Source organism: Montipora capricornis, chromosome 9 (assembly GCF_036669925.1).
Source record: "Montipora capricornis isolate CH-2021 chromosome 9, ASM3666992v2, whole genome shotgun sequence".
Classification (NCBI taxonomy): Eukaryota; Metazoa; Cnidaria; class Anthozoa; order Scleractinia; family Acroporidae; genus Montipora; species Montipora capricornis.
In genome coordinates, this window is record NC_090891.1 from 45,158,842 (window position 1) to 45,179,517 (window position 20,676).

Sequence of the window (20,676 nt, forward strand, 5' to 3'; positions counted from 1 at the left end):
ATTTATAAGGGTTGTAAAGAATGAGTGTAATTTGTAATTCGTTTGTAAGTTAGTATTTCCTTTACATAGATATTGTCCTAAGAATTCTTAAAAATGTAAAATTTTTATAAGCCACTAATAAACGTTTTAATTATTGTTAAAAATATGATTATTATGATGTTGTTCTGGTTGACTTAAAAGAAGGAATTGGATACGGACTTTTTGAAACTCTAACTTGGAAAATAGATTCAGGGAATGGAAGAAACCATTTGAAATATTAAACTGACCTAAACTGGGTTTCGGGTTGGAAGGAACCTTTAAATGGATGGATCGGACACGGACTTTAGAATTTTAGATCAACGAGTTTGGATTTGGAACTTGGACAAGGATTCTGAAAATTTGGACTAAGAACTTCTGAACATGACTTTTGAGAGTAATGAATCAACAGGTTATTTGTTTTTCCTGAGCATTGTGATTCAAATGTAGTTTTAGTAAACTCGGACAGCTCACTTTGATTTTGTACAATGTTTTTGAACGATTAAATGAAACAAAAAGTTTTAGGACAAAAAAAAAAAAACAATGCGGACAGCTTAGCCAATCACAGCACTGAAGTAGTATCTGATCAATGAAAAGAAAAACTGCACCAGTCTTGACAAAGTCAAAATTCAAAATCACTGTGACATGCTTATGAACGCAAGAAACGGTTTTTTGTCATTCTTTTCATGAAAACGTCATAGAATTGACATTTTTGTCAACTGGGAAGTGTGTCACTTTTACAACGATATATTTGATGTTTCCCTTTTTAGCTCAATTAATATTTATACGGTGATACTACGATTTTATTTTATTTTTTTGAAACCAGCGACGCTGATAAAAGAATCATGGAGAAAACTGTGGTAGTTTTTTTCAGTTCAGAGGGGCGTTCTGCTCAGTATTAAAAACCAAGCATTTTTGGCATTGAACTCAAGCGACCTCTACCTCAGCAATTAGAAGAGTGGCCTGACACTTCCATAAAAAAAACTGTTTAATGGAAAAGTCTGTTTCTTTACTAAAGTGGAAGACGATTAATTTTATTGGTAACAATTTTGACCAATATGCAAGCGCCACGTGCGCATCTGTTAATATTTAATATATTAACTTATGAAAAGTTTTCCACGCAAAATCTCCCCAGGTGACTATTAACTTTATCACCCTATTCCTGGACATTTTTTGCTCAAATTAAAGGAAAAAACTGAAATTTTACCTTTTAAAAGATGACTACGTGAGATAAAAACAAACAAGAATTCTGCATTGTATTATCAACGCTTCGCCCCCTCATTTTAAAACAGATGTTTTGCGCTGTAGAATGGGTTCCGCTCTGCGGCTCTTTTCAAAGTTTTAAAGTTGAGCACTATACACCATGTTACGTCAATTTTAGTTTTAGAAAAGAAAGAAATTGTAGTCAGATTGGGTTGATATTCGGATGAAATGTATACTTTCTCGTCATCGACAAATTCTAAAAAGAAACACTCTCGTAGTGATGTGATGAGAATCTTTTGTCTAATCAGGTCTTTTCTTTGATTAAAAAAAGGCAAGCTATAGGTTTCGCTGTACATGTGCCGTACCCCGTAGTTAATTCTTCGTTCCCGACGTTTACGAATTGCAGTTTGCCCGGAAGGGGAACATTTACGAGAACACAATCATGGTATAAATTAATTCAACTTAAAGTGTGGTTTGAAAACGCGCGGATTTTACTCAAATGTGCACGTTAATACTCAACTGAAATTTTTTAATTAAGCTAAACATGGGAGACAGTTAAGGCACTCCTCGAGACTGTGAAGGCAAAGCCTCTTATTGCTAATGGCAATTAAATAACTGTACTAGAATTATAATTTCTAGTTATAACATTGTACGCTGATAGTCCCGAAAGCCGACAAAAACGGTGCAGAATCCATTGTTCGTTGACTTGCTTTTCTTTTGAAGGTTTTTGTATTGTCAAATTTTCAAGAAACTTGAGCTTAAATAAAATTTGCGCCGATAGCATGTCTTTTGTGATAGGTGAATTTTCTGCCCACTACTAATTAAACGTATTTTCAAAAAGGATTGGCCCTTTAAAGACCTTAAGCGGTTTGGTTAGATCTCAGAAATACAAAGGAGTATTTCATTTTTTGCGATGGTCACCCGGCCTCATGGAAATATGTTGTTATTTTAAACAGGAGGTAAATGGCAAATGTTTTGATTTGAAAATGGTAATGTATGATAATGACTCACAACTTATTAGCTATTGAGGCCATTTTAATTCAAGTCACGCTGTTTTGACAGATAAATGAGGGGCTTACAGCTCCATTTGCGTTTAAAAACAATTGGCAAGTGATTGACCAATGGCGTGCTAATATTTCCCCTATTTTTAGGTTAAAAACAAGACAAGCGGACACGGTTTTCTCTATCGTCCCAGTGCAAAGCGTTTACTAACCTCATACGGACCATCTCTCCAAAATATCAACCAAATTGAAACTCTGTTCCATCAGTTGACACAGATCCAATACTCGTTTAAGCAAGTGTGTATGGTTTTTTGTTTTAAAGTCAGTTAAATGTGGCGCTACCGGTATTTAACTAACCATGGTGGAGAACTGGGCCAAAAGTCTAGCGCTTGTTTGATCGCGACACACCAGTTAAGAATTTAACTTTAGTTGCTGTCGTTCGTTGGTGTGAAAGAAGACAGAAGATGAATGGTTTACTGGCAGAGGAGGTTTCGACGCCTTCTTCGTTGCTCAACTTTGTAAGTACGGCGACTAACAACCTTAAATTTGCCCTAGAGAAACCTGTTAAACCAAAAAGAAGAGTGAATCACAGAAAATATCTTCAACGCCAACTTAAAGGTCGCGGAGTGTCTTATTCAGGATCATATGGCAATTCTTGGCCCACCAAAGAACAGGAACTGCCGACGATATCGATTTCGGAAAAAGGTATCAAGAAGACTCAATCAGAGGGAAACACAGAGCTTGTTGATCGCAAAAGAAGAGCACATGAAAAAGACAAGGAAGAGAAAAACTTCGAAATTTCAATAAATCAAGAAACAAACGAGCAAACAAAAAACTTATTTTCGTCACCGACACCTCTCAGAAAACGAAAACTTCCTGAATCTTTCTGGAATGAGCCGTCGAAACCCTGGGCAAAACAACCAATGCAAAGCGCTCGACACTCCGCTGCCACAAGTTTGATGGCGAACGATTTTCAACGCTCAGAACTTGACATTTTGGACTGGCTTCGACCAGAGCTCGATGATTTTATCGAACGCTGGTCTGAAGAAAGCGAACGCGTGTCAAATAGTTCCAGTCGAACCTCGAGTTTGTCCGGTAGTGTCTCGACAACTGATCCGTATTCGCCATGTTCTGAAGAATCTGATAACATCGGTGCTATGGAGGAGTTTTTCGAGCAGCGAGTGCCTTTCTCGTTTGAGCTACCAATGAAAGGGAACGGAAACAGCGGACAATGGACAAAAAATTCTGTTTCGCATAACAGTCTCGCAAGTTGCAACATTGAACCAAATTGCAATCAAAGAGAGTCAGCAAGCCACCCTTCAGGCTTTATCAACGGACATTTTGGCTTCATCGGTACATCATGGGGCACTCATTATGAAGCCCAACAAAGTTTTTTCGAGAATGGTTTCACCGTTTTATCGTAAACCGCCGCACCAAACCGACGAATTCCCGGCTATTTTCCTAAAAAAATAATTCCACGTTGTCTTTTTCTGTTTACTCTATTTGACAAAAAGGTCTAAGGACATCTGTTACAAATGGATAAAATATTTACGACTTATCATGGAAAAATAAAAATGAGGAATTACAAAACTGATCCAAGCATAGCGTCAGTTGTCAAAACGAGCTGTCCAGTTTACGGAATTTAATGTCAGATGTCAAGACAGTTGACGCGTAGAATCCTCTGTATTTGTGTACTACTAGATCTGATGCAAAACAATTTCACCATTTTTTCCTTCAACGTGTAGTTTTGTTATCTCAAAAAAAAATCCGGAAAGTTATCAATTGTATCGGAGAGCACGAGTCGCTTTTTTTCATAGTTTAAATTTGCATTCTTTATTTAAAATTTTGAGTTTTGCCCCAGAGGAGGATACACAATCATTTCAACGTCTCTCCAGGAAAACTCGAAATGTTTAAAGCGGCCTCTTGGAAGATTTATTATAGATATCTTTTGTGTAGCTGAAAATTTTTGTATTCAAAAATCCCCGTTGGACTTTTTATTCAGCTGAGCCATTATCTCGATGCTTTTATCATTTGAAGAATACATTAAAGTCAAACGAAAAAACGAATTTTACTTTTGTTAAATATTCAGATAATGGGACGGGTACCAAAATCGCTATGAAAGCGCCGCGCATGATTCGCATCACTTCCGAACTTCAGGAGAAATGTCTTAAAATTAAGCATGCTTCTTTTCGAGCAAAAATCATTGCTAAAGCTTTGAGCTATCAGTGTGAACAGCTGCCAGAAAAAAACAGACATGACCTATCAAATGGCTATCACAAATTTACCAGCCCTTTGTTTCAAATTTTGTTCTTTTTGTAATAATTTTCCATAGCTTTCTGTCACTCAATTGCAACCGACTTCAGTGGGCCGCAGGCGATCGATGTCAATTCATACGCACGCAATTGAAAAAAAAACATGAAACAGATTTGTTTCTTCTGGCAACTAATTGGTCCTGTTCACATTAAAAACAACAAAATTCCCTTATTACAAGTAATTTTATATTTCTAGCCCACGGGGCGCTCATTGTGTGAAATGTTATTTTAAAACAAAAGAAAACCACTTTATATACTCAGTGCCTCGCGAATAACTGGCTTTCGCTTAGTTTTCTTTAAAAAGGACGTCACCGGACTTCTCTAAATTCAAAATCTTTGTTTTTCCCTCAGAAGATTATTTATTTGATTCTGAGTTATTTCAGATGTTTTGAGGAATCGTTGATATGCAAAGCGATTTTTAAAAAAAATGCTACCCGCTATATGCGCTTATTTTAAATCACGGACGCTCGTCAACCTCACTGAGGAAAAAATTATATGGTGACTTCAACAGCGTCGCTTAACGAGTCGAAACATTAAACCGCACGAGGTAACAATGATATATTTTGGTGTGAAACTTACCACAGGGCATGCTTTAAAACTAAAGTAAGCGCTTTTAAATACTGTTATTACATTGATAGAGTTCATAAAAGCCGATACTGTATTGACAATATTTTGCGTGCAGTTCTGAAGATGAAACTTTTATTCGCGGTTACGGTAGACCAGGAAGAAGAATTGAACATATCTGAGGTCGCGACGTAAGTTGAGAAATTTGATTGCCTGTTTTTTACTTCACACTTGCGCGGTTGATAGTGACGGGAAAATGCCGAAAAAGATTGAATAAGATAATGTTCTAGCAGGATGTTCTTTTTTGTCAAAGTAAAAGATGGTGAAAGGATTTTCTCAGTGTTTTCTTGCTGTCCTAGAGCAGGTATCTTTTCAGCATTTCATTCGAATGTGAAGAGAGAATATCGTAAATTAAACACGGCCTTACCACAGAACCTGTTAAAACAACACAAGTCCTTTAGCTAAGAATTTGCTCTTAATTCAGTCCAAATTTATTTACAATGCCGTTGACACCGGCTAAGAAAACTGAACTGAAGCCTTTTTTGGACTGTACAGACATTGGAAAATGATGAACGAATTTTTAAAAAATCAAGCTCCAAACTTAAAGTGAAAAGTTAACAATGTATCAGTTTTCCTCACAGAGAAGGTAGCTAAAAGGTTTTATAAAAAATCTTGAGCAAAAGCGTCAAAATCAAGGTGGACACCTGTCATGATGCCCTTCTGTTGCTACAGTACCGTTTTCCATAAACAGGATAACTTTGTTCATTATAGCCACTGAAATGGTAATGTTCTTCCTCTCCAGCCCTCAGAAATTACTACAAAGCGACTAAAACGAAAAAAAACTTAACAACAACTATTTTAGAAATGTACTCTTTAATTAAAATTAACAAGAGTAGGTTTGTTGCGAGTCATTTTGCAATAATTAAATGATAATTTTATTCCAGGTGGTAGAAACGAAGGCTAATACAGTACATTGGGGCATCGCTTTGTGCACGATCTCTGCACTTAATTCGAGACTTGCCACTTTGCACGTTTTCCATCATGAGTCAAATATCGAGGTAATTTATCTTTTAGGGCGAGGGCGAACAGTGAAGTGACAATTCTTTGAGATGATTTAACGACACAAGCTCTTTGTTCTACTATAATGAGTTTTCTATTAAGTGCTGGCGTTGCTTTTTTTTACTTCGGTTTGTCCACACGAAACAACGTTTGGCTAATAAAACCAATCGATTCCTCAGTCTGAGGATCATATATTATTTGTAGTTAAACAAGAATTAGTGCGGAGTTTCGACCAACTGATCAAGGATCTATGATAGATGAAAGAAATCCTGTGAAAAGCTCTTTAACGGAAGAGAAATTCATTGCAACGGAGCGGACTAACGTTTTTTTTTTTCGTTTGTCAATGGATGTGTAGCTTTAAGTGAGCGGAAATAACAAAAGAATTAATGCCATGCTAATACGTAGACAGATGTTTTAAGGAAATTAAAAAAATACGATGTTGACTGTTTAAATTAATAGAGGGAGTAACTTGTGATTTTTTCTCTTCGTCAAAGTTGTTGGCTGCAAAAAGGCCCATTGGAGGAGATTCTTTATCGGAAATAAGGCATGAATCTGAAAGTCCTGTAAGCTGTAAGCTGTAAGCATAGTTTAATATACTCGTAAGTTGGGTTTTGAGAGTAAAAAAAGTTATAAATTTCAATTTATAAAGAATCGAAGGGAATTTGAAACTGCTTCCATCTCCTTATTTCTTTGCAGCTTCAACTAACGTACCATAAGGCTGTGTTTTCATTTCGTGTGGAGAAGAATTCCGTCAGGATAGGAGAGCTTAACTTGAAAATTTCCAAGACGGTATACCGAAGAACTTTCTCTCCAGTGGCGTAGTTTATTCATACACCAAATGAGCTCTCACACGCTGTGGACACAACGGAAATTTATGAAATTGTGCGAGTGAAAAGTAGTAATGACAAGGCACAAGATACAATTGGTCAATTTACTGCAATACTTAAGTCAGTTTCCAGCCGGTAAAACTTCGTCCCCTCCAAACAATTTAAAGAGCTTGTATATCGAGTAACAATTTTCATGAAGTCATTTGGCCAAATTAAGAAAAAAAAAATCATTAAAAGTTAATTTTCTTTGATCACTCTGAAATTTTAATTTTAGGTCTTCGAGCAGCAGGTGTATTTAACTAACAATGGTTTTGATCTTCTGTCGAGTAAAATGACCCACAAAATTGAGTATAGTTGCGAGAGAACAAAAGCAAAAAATACACATTAAAAAAAAAACAAATATGTTTGTAACACTGTGCAAGCAGGTGGCAACAAATTATTTAATTCCGAGCAGTAGATGATCAAATGAAACAAAGAGCCCCCTCCGTTTATGGAGTTGAATTGCTTTTCCTCGCGAAAAAAGGGACCTTTTAATCGTTACCATAGGATTTGCGGATTTGTTTCATAAAATTTCCAAACTTTTCGCGCTATTTCGTTTGGTCAGGCAAAAATTGTGCCACGATCTCTGTGAATCGAACATGTATGTCCAAACATGGAAGATCTCGTGTACATACGTTCAAATATTTCACCGAAAGGACGATTTATAAACATGTAATTGGCAAGTAGAGCCTCTCGAGCTCTCGGCTGCTTTAAAAAAATCGATCTCTGATCTTCAAGTCCGTTATTACTCCAGTTGAAAAGTAACAGGTTATGTAGGTAAATCACTAAACAGCCGGCAAGTTCGAGCTTCGTGGGTCACTAGATTAATAATTATGAAGCGGGAAGCCTGGCCCTATCGGTGAACTTTTAAACCACTAGTAAAATATTTTCAACTTTATAGGAATATCGATCGAGTTATAAACCGAAAACGTCACTCTTTTGCTACTCACTTCTGCGGTTCAAATGAAAACAAGTAGGTATAAGCCGATCGTTTTTGTGGGTATTTGTTTCTTGGTATCATACTTTGTGCCTTTTTAAAAGAGTATGAAGACCGTGAAGTTGATAATTATTTAAATACATCTATTTCACTAACAAAAAAAAAATTGCATCTGCCAGATATAAATATCATAGTTGACCTTTATTATTCTTTTTAATGTGTTGTGGGTGTGTTGATGACGGTGCACAAAATGTTAGCAGGAGCACTCCTGATGCCATTTCCTTTGTAGCTCTTTAGCTGCTGCACAAAAACGTCATTACAAAGACTAGAAAATGATAAAAAATATGCCATATCTTTGATAAGAAAAAAAATGCTACTTTCGGCAAAACCTTCCTCGTAAAGTAAATGCTATATCAAACTCTCAGTTAGAAAAAACGCCTTGTCCAGAAGTTGAATTTTTGTTAAAGGTACTGAAAGGCCTGGGTTTGCGCCATATTACAGCGGTTATAGACCTAATGTTGTACCCAATTCAAACCCTTTGGGAATACATTGTAAAACATTTGTTTGCGAATAAAACGTTTTGTTCCAGGTTCCATATCATTTAAATATAAATGCTACATTATCATGCAAATACAATACACAAAGAATCTTAATCCCGGGAGATTTGAATTGGGTACAAAATTAGTTAGCCGATTAAGCCTGGTTTTCACTAACGACACAAACCATTCTCGTCACCAGAGCCTCGGGTCGACCCTCGGTCAAGAGAAGAGCTCTGGGGTCGAGATTGCGACACAAGCATAAACACAAGAAGCAAACGCAAACTCAGTAGTTTGTTGTTTATTAGAGACCTTTGTTAGAACAATAGACACTAATTAACAACAAGGAAATGCGCTTGCTTGTGTTCCGTGCGGCTTATGCTTGCGTCGCTAGTGAAAACCAGGCGCCCCTCAACTTTTGTTTTTTTTACATTTTTGAGTGCACGTCAATTAAATGTTTCCATGGAAATAGTCCTGTTCACTTGGCGGCAGTCGAATTCGTCAAGGAAACATTTGATTGACGTCCTCCCAAATATGGACAAAAAGGCGTTGATGGGCGCGTGTGACTGGTAACCACTGTAACTGCCCACCAAAGTCAATCAGGGGCACCCAACGTCAATTTTCGGAAAATATCTGTTCGGAAGACGATTTGAGATCTAGAATTTTCGGAACATTTGTTGTAAAATTTCTTGCTTGCCTGCCTCTGAGTGTCCTAGGATTTTCGAACATCTAAAAGATGGCATAATTGCCCATTTTTAACGGATTTTTACCCTAAGAATTTGCGAGAGCATTTTTTCTGGCTGAAAATTTCTAAAAGGTAAGTTTTAATCCCTATAATTTTCGGATCACTACACTTTCAGCTGGAAAATCCGAACAAATGAAAAATTTTTAGGGGATAAAAATATGCCTATATCTACCGTTTAAATACTAAAATACGTTTGACAATGCTATGTTTAAGTGGTTTTGAACTATATTCTTGTTGGGTGCCCCTGAGTCAATGGCTAACAGAAACATTCCTCTTAGCGTTAGCTCACCTCGTGCGGCGTATAATAAGTGAATTTCCAGGCTAGAGTTGCAAAGATTAGGCACTTCAAATTATTGCTCAAAGAAAACGTTTTACAAGACCTTTTGACTTTTTAATTGTTATTTTTTTACACATAGAGATATTCAACAACCTTCACAGAAACATTAATTTTATAGTGCTAATTTGTCCGTGTTTCAAAGTAATTGCTATAATCCTAATACCTTCGCAAAATGCTTGCAAAATGCAAAATGCAAAATGCAAAATGTCGAAACTGTACAAAGAAAATCTCAAACGTTAAGAAAGATATCTGTTAACAAAAGTTCCACGTAATGTAAAAAAGTGACCATTTTCTTGAGCAGATATCAGTAAGATGGAAACAGTAATTCCTCTTACAAGTTACCTTACATGTATATTTTCAGAAAGTGACAGTTACAAAACGTATCATAAAAACGAATGAAAAAAAAACCTGTTATATAAACATGAAAAATGAGAAATACCAGTGAGTGAATTATGACTTTGAAGAAAATTTACACACTCCGATACCAATGCAACCAGGCCTGATGATGTCACATAGAGATGCTCATTGACCAAGACTGATCAGTAATCATGTGATCTAAACTTGTGCTGGACTGGGTAGTTTGATGACCTTGTGTGTCTTTGTTGTCATTCTAAAAAGGAAAATTGACACCATAACATACTAGGACTCAAAAATGAAAGCCTTATTGCAATCTACAATCTTGGACAGATTACAATGGAACATAAATGCCCCCTTTCCCCTAAATCAAGGATGAAGCCGCGTGAAGACCAAAACGCGCCATTTTTCCATCATTGATTTTCCAGTTATTTAAGATGATAGCACCAGGAAAATTTAAAAACAAAGAATTCCAAGATCATAAATTTTTTTTTCACATAAAAGCTCGTCTTGAAAGTTTTCAGCTGTTGTTGTAAACTTCACTTGGTGTGGTTTAATTGGAGGCCTTCAATCTCATGAATTACTCGTAAGGGTGAAGGCTGACAGGTCACCTGTATAGCCCCTGTAAATCCTAAACAGTTTAAATGTTACCCTAATCTCTCTTTCATTTATAACCCACACTACATTTATAACCCACAATACATTCATTTCATTCATCAGTCCATTCACCGCAACACATGAGCCCAACAAATTAACATGGGCTCCCAACTATGTTGTAAGTGGCTTTATTACATCAGTTTGGAAATCACTGCTGATTCTTGCAATCTCATTGGCTCTCAGCAGTGTGATTTATTCCCAAATCGCACCATTTCCCCAGCCAATGAGAAAGGAACACTTAAACAAAACAGCCAATCAGATTTCAAGGCTTGTTTAAGATAACCAATCAAATGTCAGGAAAACCATTGTATGGCCAATTTTGCAACTTTTGTTCCCAACTGGATCAATAAAATGTTGCTATTGACCATAATCCTGTATTTTAGCTATATAAATAATGATTGTATGATTTCTAAATGGATGTAATAAAGTGGTAATTGAACTTCGTGTCGTGCAATTTTGGTTGAAAAATCATACTTGTGATTTCAAATCGAACTCGCGCTGCGTGCTTGTTCGATTTTGAAATCACACATATGATTTCAGACCAAATTGCACTCCATTCAGTTCAATTACCATTATTAATTCATGGCTAGGATGGCAGAGAATTTCGCCACATCACAGAGGTCATGGGTTCCAATCAAATTGAACCCAACTGAAGTTTTCAGGTGTCTACATTTAAGAGACAGTTGCTTAAAGTGCTACTATGACGAGATTCCCATCTTTCCTATCTAAGCCATTTTAAGACATAAACATGGAGTCTATATGAGAAGAAGAATGCTGTTTACTATTTTCAAATATCTCTTTTTGCTCCAGAGATATTGATTCACAAGTTTTTAAAATATGCAAATTAGCCCAGTGATGATGTCATAAACTCAACCAAAATAGTTTTGATCAAATATGATGAAAAAAGATATCTTGGCCAATTTGTATCAGAAATGCTTGATTCTTTGCAGGAAGATTCTAAGGCTTTGCTGGCCACCTTTGGCATTGTAATTTGATATTTGCCAAAGGTGCCTCATCTGCAAGGATATATATATGTTAGGTCAAGTTTGTGGCATTGTTAAATATTTTTCTAGCCTAAGATCACCAAAAATATTGAAATCCGGTTGGATGGGACTGGAAAAGAGTGACTTGCCATGGGAACTAATTTCTTTATAGCTGCAGGTGTGTCGCCTGTAGAACTGTTAGTCTACCAAGTTGCAATAATTGTCTCTGCTGCAAATTGACCGACATAGCTCTATTTAATATATACTTGATGCTATAATTTATCGGGTTGATTGAATGATGTCATCAGTCCTCTTGTTTGCATATGGGTTAAGGTCTTAATTTCTCACACAATGTGTGTTGATGGTGACCTAGCTGCAGTGAAGTGGATATCGCTCACAGATCGTGTCCCAGTGCATGGGGTTTTCAATAACTTTTTCAATAAGCACCGGTGGTGATGGAGAATATGCGGGTGTGATTGCATTGCAAGAGCCTGCTCTCAGGCTAAACTGATGGTGGTATTAAGAGATCCTAAAGGTGGTGGTAGACCACCAGTTATCAGCTTTTATTGAAACCCACTCACTACCTATAAGCAGGCCAGGGTAGGGTTGTTCTTATATCATTAAACACAAAGATGCACTATAAAAAGAGTAGCTTCAAGCACTGCTTTTGTTCAAATTCATACAAGCACGACTGATTAATTATCCATGATGGTGATCAACAAACAGCAACACAGAGACAGAAGCCGTAAAAGATGTTTCTAGCTTGAGAAAAAAGGACTGAGCATTTTAAAAAAAAGAACGACAGACATGATTTTATGACATATTACGGACACATTGCCATAAGGGGCCTTTTTATCACAAATTATCACAGAGCTCGGCTGCATCCACGGTTGATTGATAAATCATTTGCATGTGCCTAAGGACCACGGCTTTTATAGTGTGTCTTTGTGTTTAAGTCACTGTACAAATGACAATGGCTTCTCACTGTAAATGCCAGAAACAGATCTTCCATTCATATCGTATTGTATCTATGACTTTCATGTCAAATCAAGAACAATATCCCCACCCTCATAACTGGCTGCTTCGAAGTGCTGGGAAATAATAATGACTGTATTTCACGGCATACTTCAAGTGACACAACTTTACCTGAAGTATTTGTAGAAGGAAGTCATCTTGTAACACTGCTGTCTGCACTTCTCCTGCATTGTTTCTTGGCATCATTTGGTCTGGCCAGGTTGGTGACAACACTCCCTGTTCAAAGAAAAAAATAACAATGTCATTGGAACCACAAAAATTACCACCCCTCAAAAATTACAGCCCATCTTTACAAGACGACCCGTTGAGCATTGGTGGAGCATTGGACTACTGTGTGGGAGGTCGCGGGATCAAAAAACTCCAGCTCAACCAACACTTGGGGGTCTTTAATTAAATATAAAAGATGGACCATATGCACTGTCAATGTTCACAACCCTGTGGGAAGTAAGGAACCCACACAATTCACAAAGTAGGGCATGGAGTTCCGGGTGTTGGAGTCTATCCCCTGTGGTACAGTTGGAAGGCTGAGAAAACTGTAAAATGTTAATTGCGTCGTCCCTCTCCAAATGACGTTATCAAATTGTTTCACACTACATGTACATCAGATTTTCTTCAATTACAGTCCTATAGACCTCAGGAGTAAACTTGACAAGAAGATCAAGCTTCATCAAGGTATTGCCTTTATTTTCCTTTCAGGCTTCGATCTATCTTTACATGCAACTGCTTAAAATGCTACCTAGACCAAAAAAATTCTATGTTCTACTTTTTCTTTGCATTTCAAAACTATGTTTACTAAACAGTAAAGTGGCCTAAGTTTATTAGCCTTGATTTAATCTGTTTATTTTAAGCATATATAAAAAGCTGCATTTACATGCTGAAATTTTAAGCTAGACTAAGTGATCTAACAAATTATGCCCTTTTTTTTCCTAGATCCAACCCTCTGAGGTCCAATCGGGCAGTTTTGAATGTGAGTAATGGCCTTTGGATAAAAATTAAGCTCAAAATTTTACCAGTCAGGTGTTTTAAACCCTTTGACACCCAAATGGGCCTGGGCCGGCCAGACTTGGTATTTTACTCTGTCTATAAACACCAGACAATTTTACTCGTCAACGGGGAACCCCCAGGAGTCAATGGGTTAAGCAAACAGTACACTTTCAAAATCTGAAGAAAAAAAGGGACGTGATTTTTTGGTCATAGTAGCACTTAAAGTCACATATCCACAATTTTGAATACATGTCTTTGACATCTCCATCATACTTTCACCTCCTGCAAGATACAACACAATCTCGTAATTGACCAGCTTGGACCCAGTTGGCTTAATTGCCTAGTGGTGAGGCATTGCTATTTGTTATTGCTTTATAGATCGTTTTCACTGTCACGCAATAAAAAAAATAAATCAAAAACTATCCAGTGCAAAACGCTAAGAAATTGTTATCTTATAGAAGATAAAGAAATAAGACACTTGTCCAAGTTTTAGGCCTCTACGTTTCCCCAAACTTCAGATATTCGTCGAAATGTTTCGCAGAAATTTAAAGAGCCCAGTATGAAAACGCCATATTGGTGTACCTCAGTGGTACACCAATATGGCGGCCGGAAAATAGTGTAAACATCTGGAACTGACTTTGGCTATCTAGGCGACTGATTATCACTACTGAAAAAACAAGCATTTACATAAGCACTTTTCCTAATGCTCTAACTTCTAAAAGGGCTCAAAATCATGAGATAAGTATATATTTTTCAACAAACTTGATCGTAGCTTTGTGTCACGCACCTACATAATCCAGAAATTCAAAATGCTCTGGTTTCCAAACGAAGCACGCTATTGAGCTGTGAAATTGTCAACAGATATATATATGCCGCCTCTTATGCCTGTATTAACTGGGATGATCTCTCGCCTTAACCCTTTCCTGCCTCGGTTGGGGGGGGGGGGGGGGGCCTTGACGAGTAAAATTGTCTGGTGTTAGACAGAGCAAAATCTGTAAGTGTCACTCTTGGGCAGGAAAGGGTTGCGAACAGTCAGATGATATCAGAATTACAACTAAATTACAAGGCTTTTATAATTATTATATCTTTCGTCAAGGTATGACCCACTTAATCTCTTACCTGGCTTGATTGAAGATTCTGTGATGCTGAGGTGGTAACCTGACCACTGGACACGGTGACTGCCGGGGTACAGTTTAGAAGGGGATAGGACGTCACTTGATTTTGAAGAAATCCAATGCCAGAGGCCAGATTACCTGCAGTTGTCACTAGTGATGTTGAACAAGGTGTAGACAAGCTTTGAAAAGACTGTCTTGTATAATCATCTTGAGAAACAAATACGTTTCTGTTTGGTAGAATTACTTTCTGTGCCACTTGAAAAGGTTGTGCTTTCAGAGGCATTCTACTAGAGTGCACATTTTGCGTAACCTTTGGGTTAATACCTGGTGAGCTTATACCAGGAGTTACCAACTTCCCAGTAGGGCTAAGAGAGAGATCTTTCACAGAGTCAATGCAAATTTTGGCAAAACTTGCCGACTGGTAGCTAAACACAGAGCCAATCCTAGGAATGTGTTGAGGACTCATCGTCAAAGACTGGATAGGTGTCATTTGTTGTGTGGAGCTTTTAGGTGCCAGTGGAGTTTGCCCACTGCCACTTCGAATGCCAGCTGTCCTTGACCGTAGGGAAGGTGCAATACTTGCTCCAGTGAAAAATGTCTTGCCTGGAAAATCTGAAGAAGGTGATGTTCTTGTGACAGCTGCCATGTTATCTGAAGAAGTGTAATTGTTTCTTGTTGCAGACTCTTTTGCCATTGCAGCTTCTCCAGGGCTTTTCTTATTCTGCTGATTTTTCTTTGGAGTTTTTGATACTTTAGAATTTGCTTTATGTACGATGATGGCTTTCTTTGTTAAATGAGAAGGGGTATCAGACGGTGTCTTTGATGATGCAGACGCTGAAAAAATTATTTAAAAAGATATGTAATGGTTGAATTTTGGCTGATGGTTAATTATGCAGAATAACACTTCATACCATAATGCAGTAATATTGATGCAAGCAAGTGAAAATTTAAAAAAAATGTTTTTGGGGGTATTGGGATTTTCGGTTTTGAGGGTTGGGCCTATTTTTAGATCATTTTTTTCAGTTATTTTGCACTGAAAAACTTTAATTTTCAGTTTTAGTATCTGTTGAGGATCTTCCCATTTTTAGAATTCCATTTTCGGTTTCCGTTAAGAATACAAGCAGTTTTTCGGATTTTGGTATCCAATGTGGTTTTCGGTTTTTGATTTTTGTGTACAAGTCATGTACATGTAGTTTTCTAGTTTATGACCCCAATGCTCCCCTCAGCAACAACTCAGTGGTAGTTGCCACTTCGCATGGTGAACCTCATTTCACTTCATTTAACAGCATTAAAACTGAGCAGGAACTGAGGTAGGATACATAAGGTGTACATTCCCATGTAGTAATAATAATGATAATAATAATATTAGATATTAATAATATCTAATGAAATAAAATTTAATGGTCAAGACAAGAGAAAATTCTCACAAACAACACGACAGACTACTAGCTGTCATCCTAACATATGGCTTGAGTACCCAACTGTTATCATTGTCAAAATGAATTTTAATCTTAGGTTTGAAAGAACTTCAATTTAAGGGAAAAAGTACCGTCATCTCAGAGTGAGGTAGCCAGCACTTTTCACTGGCTGTCAGTACTAATGTTAGGGAGTTTAAGAAACCATGACGGCTTTGGCAACAAAAGCGTCACTTCAAATATAAGTTTGAGTATCGGTCAATATAAAATGGAGACTGCAGACTGCGGCCTAGGCTTAGACCTGGGCCGAGGCCTATTTTGTACGGTACGTAGTCTTCATTTTAGACCCAATCTGCAGTCTGCATTTTAATATACTGACCGGTTTGAGTATTTCATGATTATTCCATCTTGTTTATATTATTTCATATGGGTGAAGTGTCCTATAACTGGATTGGTACACACAGAGTGAGACCGAAAGATTCCCTGTATGCACAATCATTTTGGTTTTTTCAACCAATAATAATTATTACTGCTTTTTGACATTGTCGTTGCTGCTGTAACCGTCATTGCTTCTTAAACTCTCAATAATTATTATTGAAACCACTGCTGCTACAATCTACATGATAAAAATTTACATGCAAAATGTTTGAAATTAAAACAATATTGGCACAAGCAAAAAATTAGTCACACATGACACACGAAAATATTGGATAAGCTGGAGCGTGAAAAGAGGCAAGTTGTGGAGATCGAGCTGCAAAAAGTATTTTTGTTGTTAAATCCATTAAGATCTGGTGTAAATGACAACTTGACTGATGCATCACCTGGATCTGTAATCTCTAATGGTTCTTTTTCTTTCTTTATTTTTCTTTCTTGGATTTCCTTCACTTTATCTTGTTTCACTTTCTGCTGGTGAGTTCTCAACACTTGGATGATATTTTCAGATTGCAACAATTCCTGTAATTATTACAAGAATATTATATTATGAAATACATTATCAAAATATATTAAATCACTAATTAATTAATTACACGTATATCAGACAACTAGGAAGAGCATATTTATAAGTTACCTGGCTTAACAGTCTGATCAAAATCACACCCTTGCACGTGTTCATTTAATAATAATAATAATAATAATAATAATAATAATAAGTAAAGATTTGGTAAAACATTTGACAATAAAAATCTGCGATAAAATATTATAAAACAACATGGCACGACGTTTCGACGTTATTATCAAGTAAAAATGAAGTCATGAAATAGAGTATATATATATATATATATATATAGTGAAGATATGAATAAATTAAAAGGCATTAAAAGTTAAACAAAGAGTTTGGCCCTAATGGAGTCGCTCTGGGTATTTAATGACCTTCTGGGAACGTCAAAACGTCGTGCCATGTTGTTTTATAATATTTTATCGCAGATTTTGATTGTCAAATAATAATAATAATAATAATAATAATAATAATAATAATAAATTAATAATAATAATGATTATCATAATAATAATTATCATCATCATCATATCATCATCATCAACATCACCATCATCATCACCATATCTGGCTAGACAATCGCCCTTTCTTGCAGTCAGAGACTGAATTGCTAAGGGAGCAGCTCAACGAGGTGGGACCGAAGGAGCTATGCAGCTGGCTTAGGCACCCAGCTTCTGAACACAACCAATGCATGACCTTCGAGCACAGCATCCAAGTCAGATGGAATACTGGGAGTCGATTTTACTGAGGGAGGATAACAGGAGTGTCCGGAGAAAATCCTTAGAGTAAGGTTGAGATCGACTGAAATTCGGCCAACATTACGAACTTAGGATGCAATCCTGTGTCCGCAGTGGTGGAAGGCACAAGTGTTTAATACCACAGGGCCATCCTTTAATACTTCCCCCCCCCCCCCCCCCAATTTGTTGAACCTTCAGTCGTTGATTAAAACTACAATCCAGAAAGCTCTTGAGAATAGAGAAAACAGGTGAAAACTCTTCCTAAACTGACGGAAAAAGCACACAAATTCAACCTATAAGATTAAAACCTCTTAACACCCAAACTGGCCTAAACCGGTCAGACTTAGTATTTTACCCTGTCTAACCCCAGACGATTTTACTCGTCAATGGGGAATTCCCTGGGAGTCAATGGGTTAATCATTCACTGAAAATGTCCCAATTAACACCCAAACCGGCCTAAACCGGCCAGACTTAGTATTTTACTCTGTCTAACACCAGACAATTTTAATCATCAGTGGGGAACCCCCGGGAGTCAATGTGTTAAGAGAGAATGTACAAAGTTCTCAGCAAGAAAAACCACAGTAAAGTTGGAAAGTTAAACAATCCCATAGACATCAGGAAAGGAGTAGAGGTTCTGTGTCAAAATTATGAGAGAGAAGCATCTCACAAAGAAATCCTTACCAGTCGTTTCTGAGCCAAAACTTGTTGTAGCATACTGGCATACTTCTGTTCCATGAGACATTTCTCCTCGGCCAGCTGATTCTCAATAGATTCACTCGGCGTTACCTAACATAAATATTATGTGAAAACACAATAATAAATTATTGCTGGTATTAGCACATTCAACATGCAAAGACCTTGCGAACATGGCATGTTTACCAGAAGAGTACAAAGAGTAATTATCTAGCTCAATAATTGAGTTCAGTTGGGAGCCAACAAAATTTTAGATCAACGAAAGGAATCAAACTCTGTAATATACGAAATATAAATTTGCAAGGAAATCAAGATTGTTAAACATGATTTGTGACCGAAATTTCGTGTGAAAAATATAGTTCATTTTAACCACGCAAATCACTGGAAAATTTATAAGTGGGAATTCCACCCATGTTTTAACACAGATCAAAATAAATTATTATTGACATTAAATTAAGTGAAAAAGTGCATTAATTAAATCCCATAAATGCAAAAAAAAATCTAAAAATTCTTTGATCCTTGATCATGGTGCTAAATTATCTTATATACCTTGTTTATGGCAGATAGGGGGATAGTAATCTTAATAATATTGTCTCTGCTCTCAAATGGGAACAAATTAATGTTATTGATGATAATTAAGCTCGCAAAATGAATGAAGGCGTGGGGGAAAAACATATGTCCCATTTAGCAATTATCAAAAGAGAAATTAGAGGAATCCATTAAACACAAACAAATCGATTCTGATCTTCCGAGCACTACGCGACAGTCCTCAAACAATAAACGTGAACAATGCTATTTCCAACTACTTATCCAATTCAATCCAGCAGATATTTTCTTTCGAAATCTTGCATAAGGGACAAACGCTTTCAAAAACTTTGAATGTGAAACCTGTTGAGCCAGCTTGAAATAGAAAAGACTAAAATGCTTATTAAAGAGAAAACAATGGGATGGGCAAAATGGAAATGCGCTCATTTGGCGTTGACAAAGACATATGATTTGTGACAAGGGTGACCCGTTTGAGATCATGACTTCACATTTTTTATCGAAATAAAGTTCCCCGTAAATAAATAACAAATAACAAGTCATTGCTGTCTTGATAAAGAAAACATTGTACTTACGTCTGGGCTATGAGCTTTTCGCTTCTTTTTCTTGTTGTAATTTTGCTTGTATTTAGTGTTGCGATGCTTTCGACACAAAGCCGTTCGTGATCCAACCGTGATCTCAATACATCCCTCAATCTGACATTTTTTTGACGTTTTCCGTGCTGGATTCAACATTGCACTGTCCATGGTTCAAGAACGTTTCTTGATCCCGTTCAATCTCCGGCTGGTTAATTGTTTCCTGAGTGCAAATTTAACACGTGGTGGAGATGAATGAGCAAATCTTGTCCATGTTTAAACGCCAAACACAATCGGGCAAGGCTGCTCGCTCATTCACCAATGCGATTAAAATGCCTTTATACCCGATCAAGCGTCAAAAAAGGTTTTCCAATCTCCTTGGTGTAATGGCTCGATTCAAGAATTGACTATAAAAACTTTCTTCGACGGTTAGAGGATGAGGATTTCGAGCTTGCAAACAACAAAGGAACTTAACTTTTTCATGCAAATGAATGAATGAAATCGCCTCGTTTCAAACAAAACACTTTGATTAGTTCGAAAACTTTTTGTTGATTTTTCGCTTGAAGCTTCTCAGGCTTTCAAAATGTTCTTAATTCGTCCATTAACAAGCGCAGAGGAAAGTAAGATTGTATATAATGGCACACAAAGGAGAGACGACTGATTTTTAGGTGCATTGTTCGCTATTGCGGTGATCGTTTCCCGCTCAAATGACAACAAACAAAACGGAAGTTACATGAGCCCTGGAAACGAGGCTGATTGATAAAACTTCCGGTCGTGGAGAAAAAAGGAATCCCCCGTAAAAACTTACGGACGTATTTGCCATCTTCTTGGTTTTTTCTGCAATCTTATCAAAGTAATACCTTTCTTTAAGAATTTTATGCAAGACACAATTCCGCTTTAACCTGCGTAATTAGATGCTCAATTTCGCTTGAATATTTATGCCAATTACCTTGGTTCTTTTACGAAAGAAAACTCTCGTAAATTTTGAACCGGGAAGCGTTTTTCGGACCTTC

The 20,676-nt window shown here is 36.9% G+C and overlaps 2 protein-coding genes and 1 long non-coding RNA gene across 4 annotated transcripts; 2 read left to right on the forward strand and 1 right to left on the reverse strand.

The window, feature by feature from the left end:
* Positions 1–2,364: 2,364 nt before the first annotated feature.
* On the forward strand, positions 2,365–4,285 carry LOC138017911 (uncharacterized). Its single transcript, XM_068864917.1, has one exon. It carries the CDS (start codon positions 2,684–2,686, stop codon positions 3,641–3,643), a length of 960 nt encoding a protein of 319 aa, XP_068721018.1. The 5' UTR covers positions 2,365–2,683; the 3' UTR covers positions 3,644–4,285.
* Positions 4,286–6,621: 2,336 nt separating this feature from the next.
* On the forward strand, positions 6,622–9,236 carry LOC138017913 (uncharacterized). 2 transcript variants are annotated; one of them, XR_011125955.1, is made up of 2 exons: positions 6,622–6,753; positions 6,851–9,236. It is a non-coding gene; the product is annotated as an uncharacterized lncRNA (long non-coding RNA). The 2 variants fall into 2 exon arrangements; XR_011125956.1 differs by having other exon boundaries at positions 6,624–6,731.
* On the reverse strand, positions 8,140–20,368 carry LOC138017912 (uncharacterized). Its single transcript, XM_068864918.1, has 6 exons — positions 19,664–20,368; positions 18,534–18,638; positions 16,940–17,072; positions 14,708–15,537; positions 12,716–12,820; positions 8,140–10,185 (listed from the first exon to the last, which is right to left on the reverse strand). Exons 1-6 carry the CDS (start codon positions 19,832–19,834, stop codon positions 10,084–10,086), a joined length of 1,446 nt encoding a protein of 481 aa, XP_068721019.1. The 5' UTR covers positions 19,835–20,368; the 3' UTR covers positions 8,140–10,083.
* Between the last annotated feature and the right edge of the window lie 308 nt (positions 20,369–20,676).

What these genes read in the sequence shown, in the direction of transcription:
- LOC138017911 (XM_068864917.1), top strand. Translation starts at nt 2,684, where the DNA reads ATGAATGGTTTACTGGCAGAGGAGGTTTCGACGCCTTCTTCGTTGCTC.
- LOC138017912 (XM_068864918.1), bottom strand. Translation starts at nt 19,834, where the DNA reads ATGGACAGTGCAATGTTGAATCCAGCACGGAAAACGTCAAAAAAATGT. An exon ending in GAAAAGCTCATAGCCCAGAC is followed by an intron (nt 18,639 to 19,663) that starts GTAAGTACAATG and finishes TATTTATGTTAG; the next exon opens with GTAACGCCGAGTGAATCTAT. An exon ending in TCCTTCTACAAATACTTCAG is followed by an intron (nt 10,186 to 12,715) that starts GTAAAGTTGTGT and finishes TTTCCTTTTTAG; the next exon opens with AATGACAACAAAGACACACA.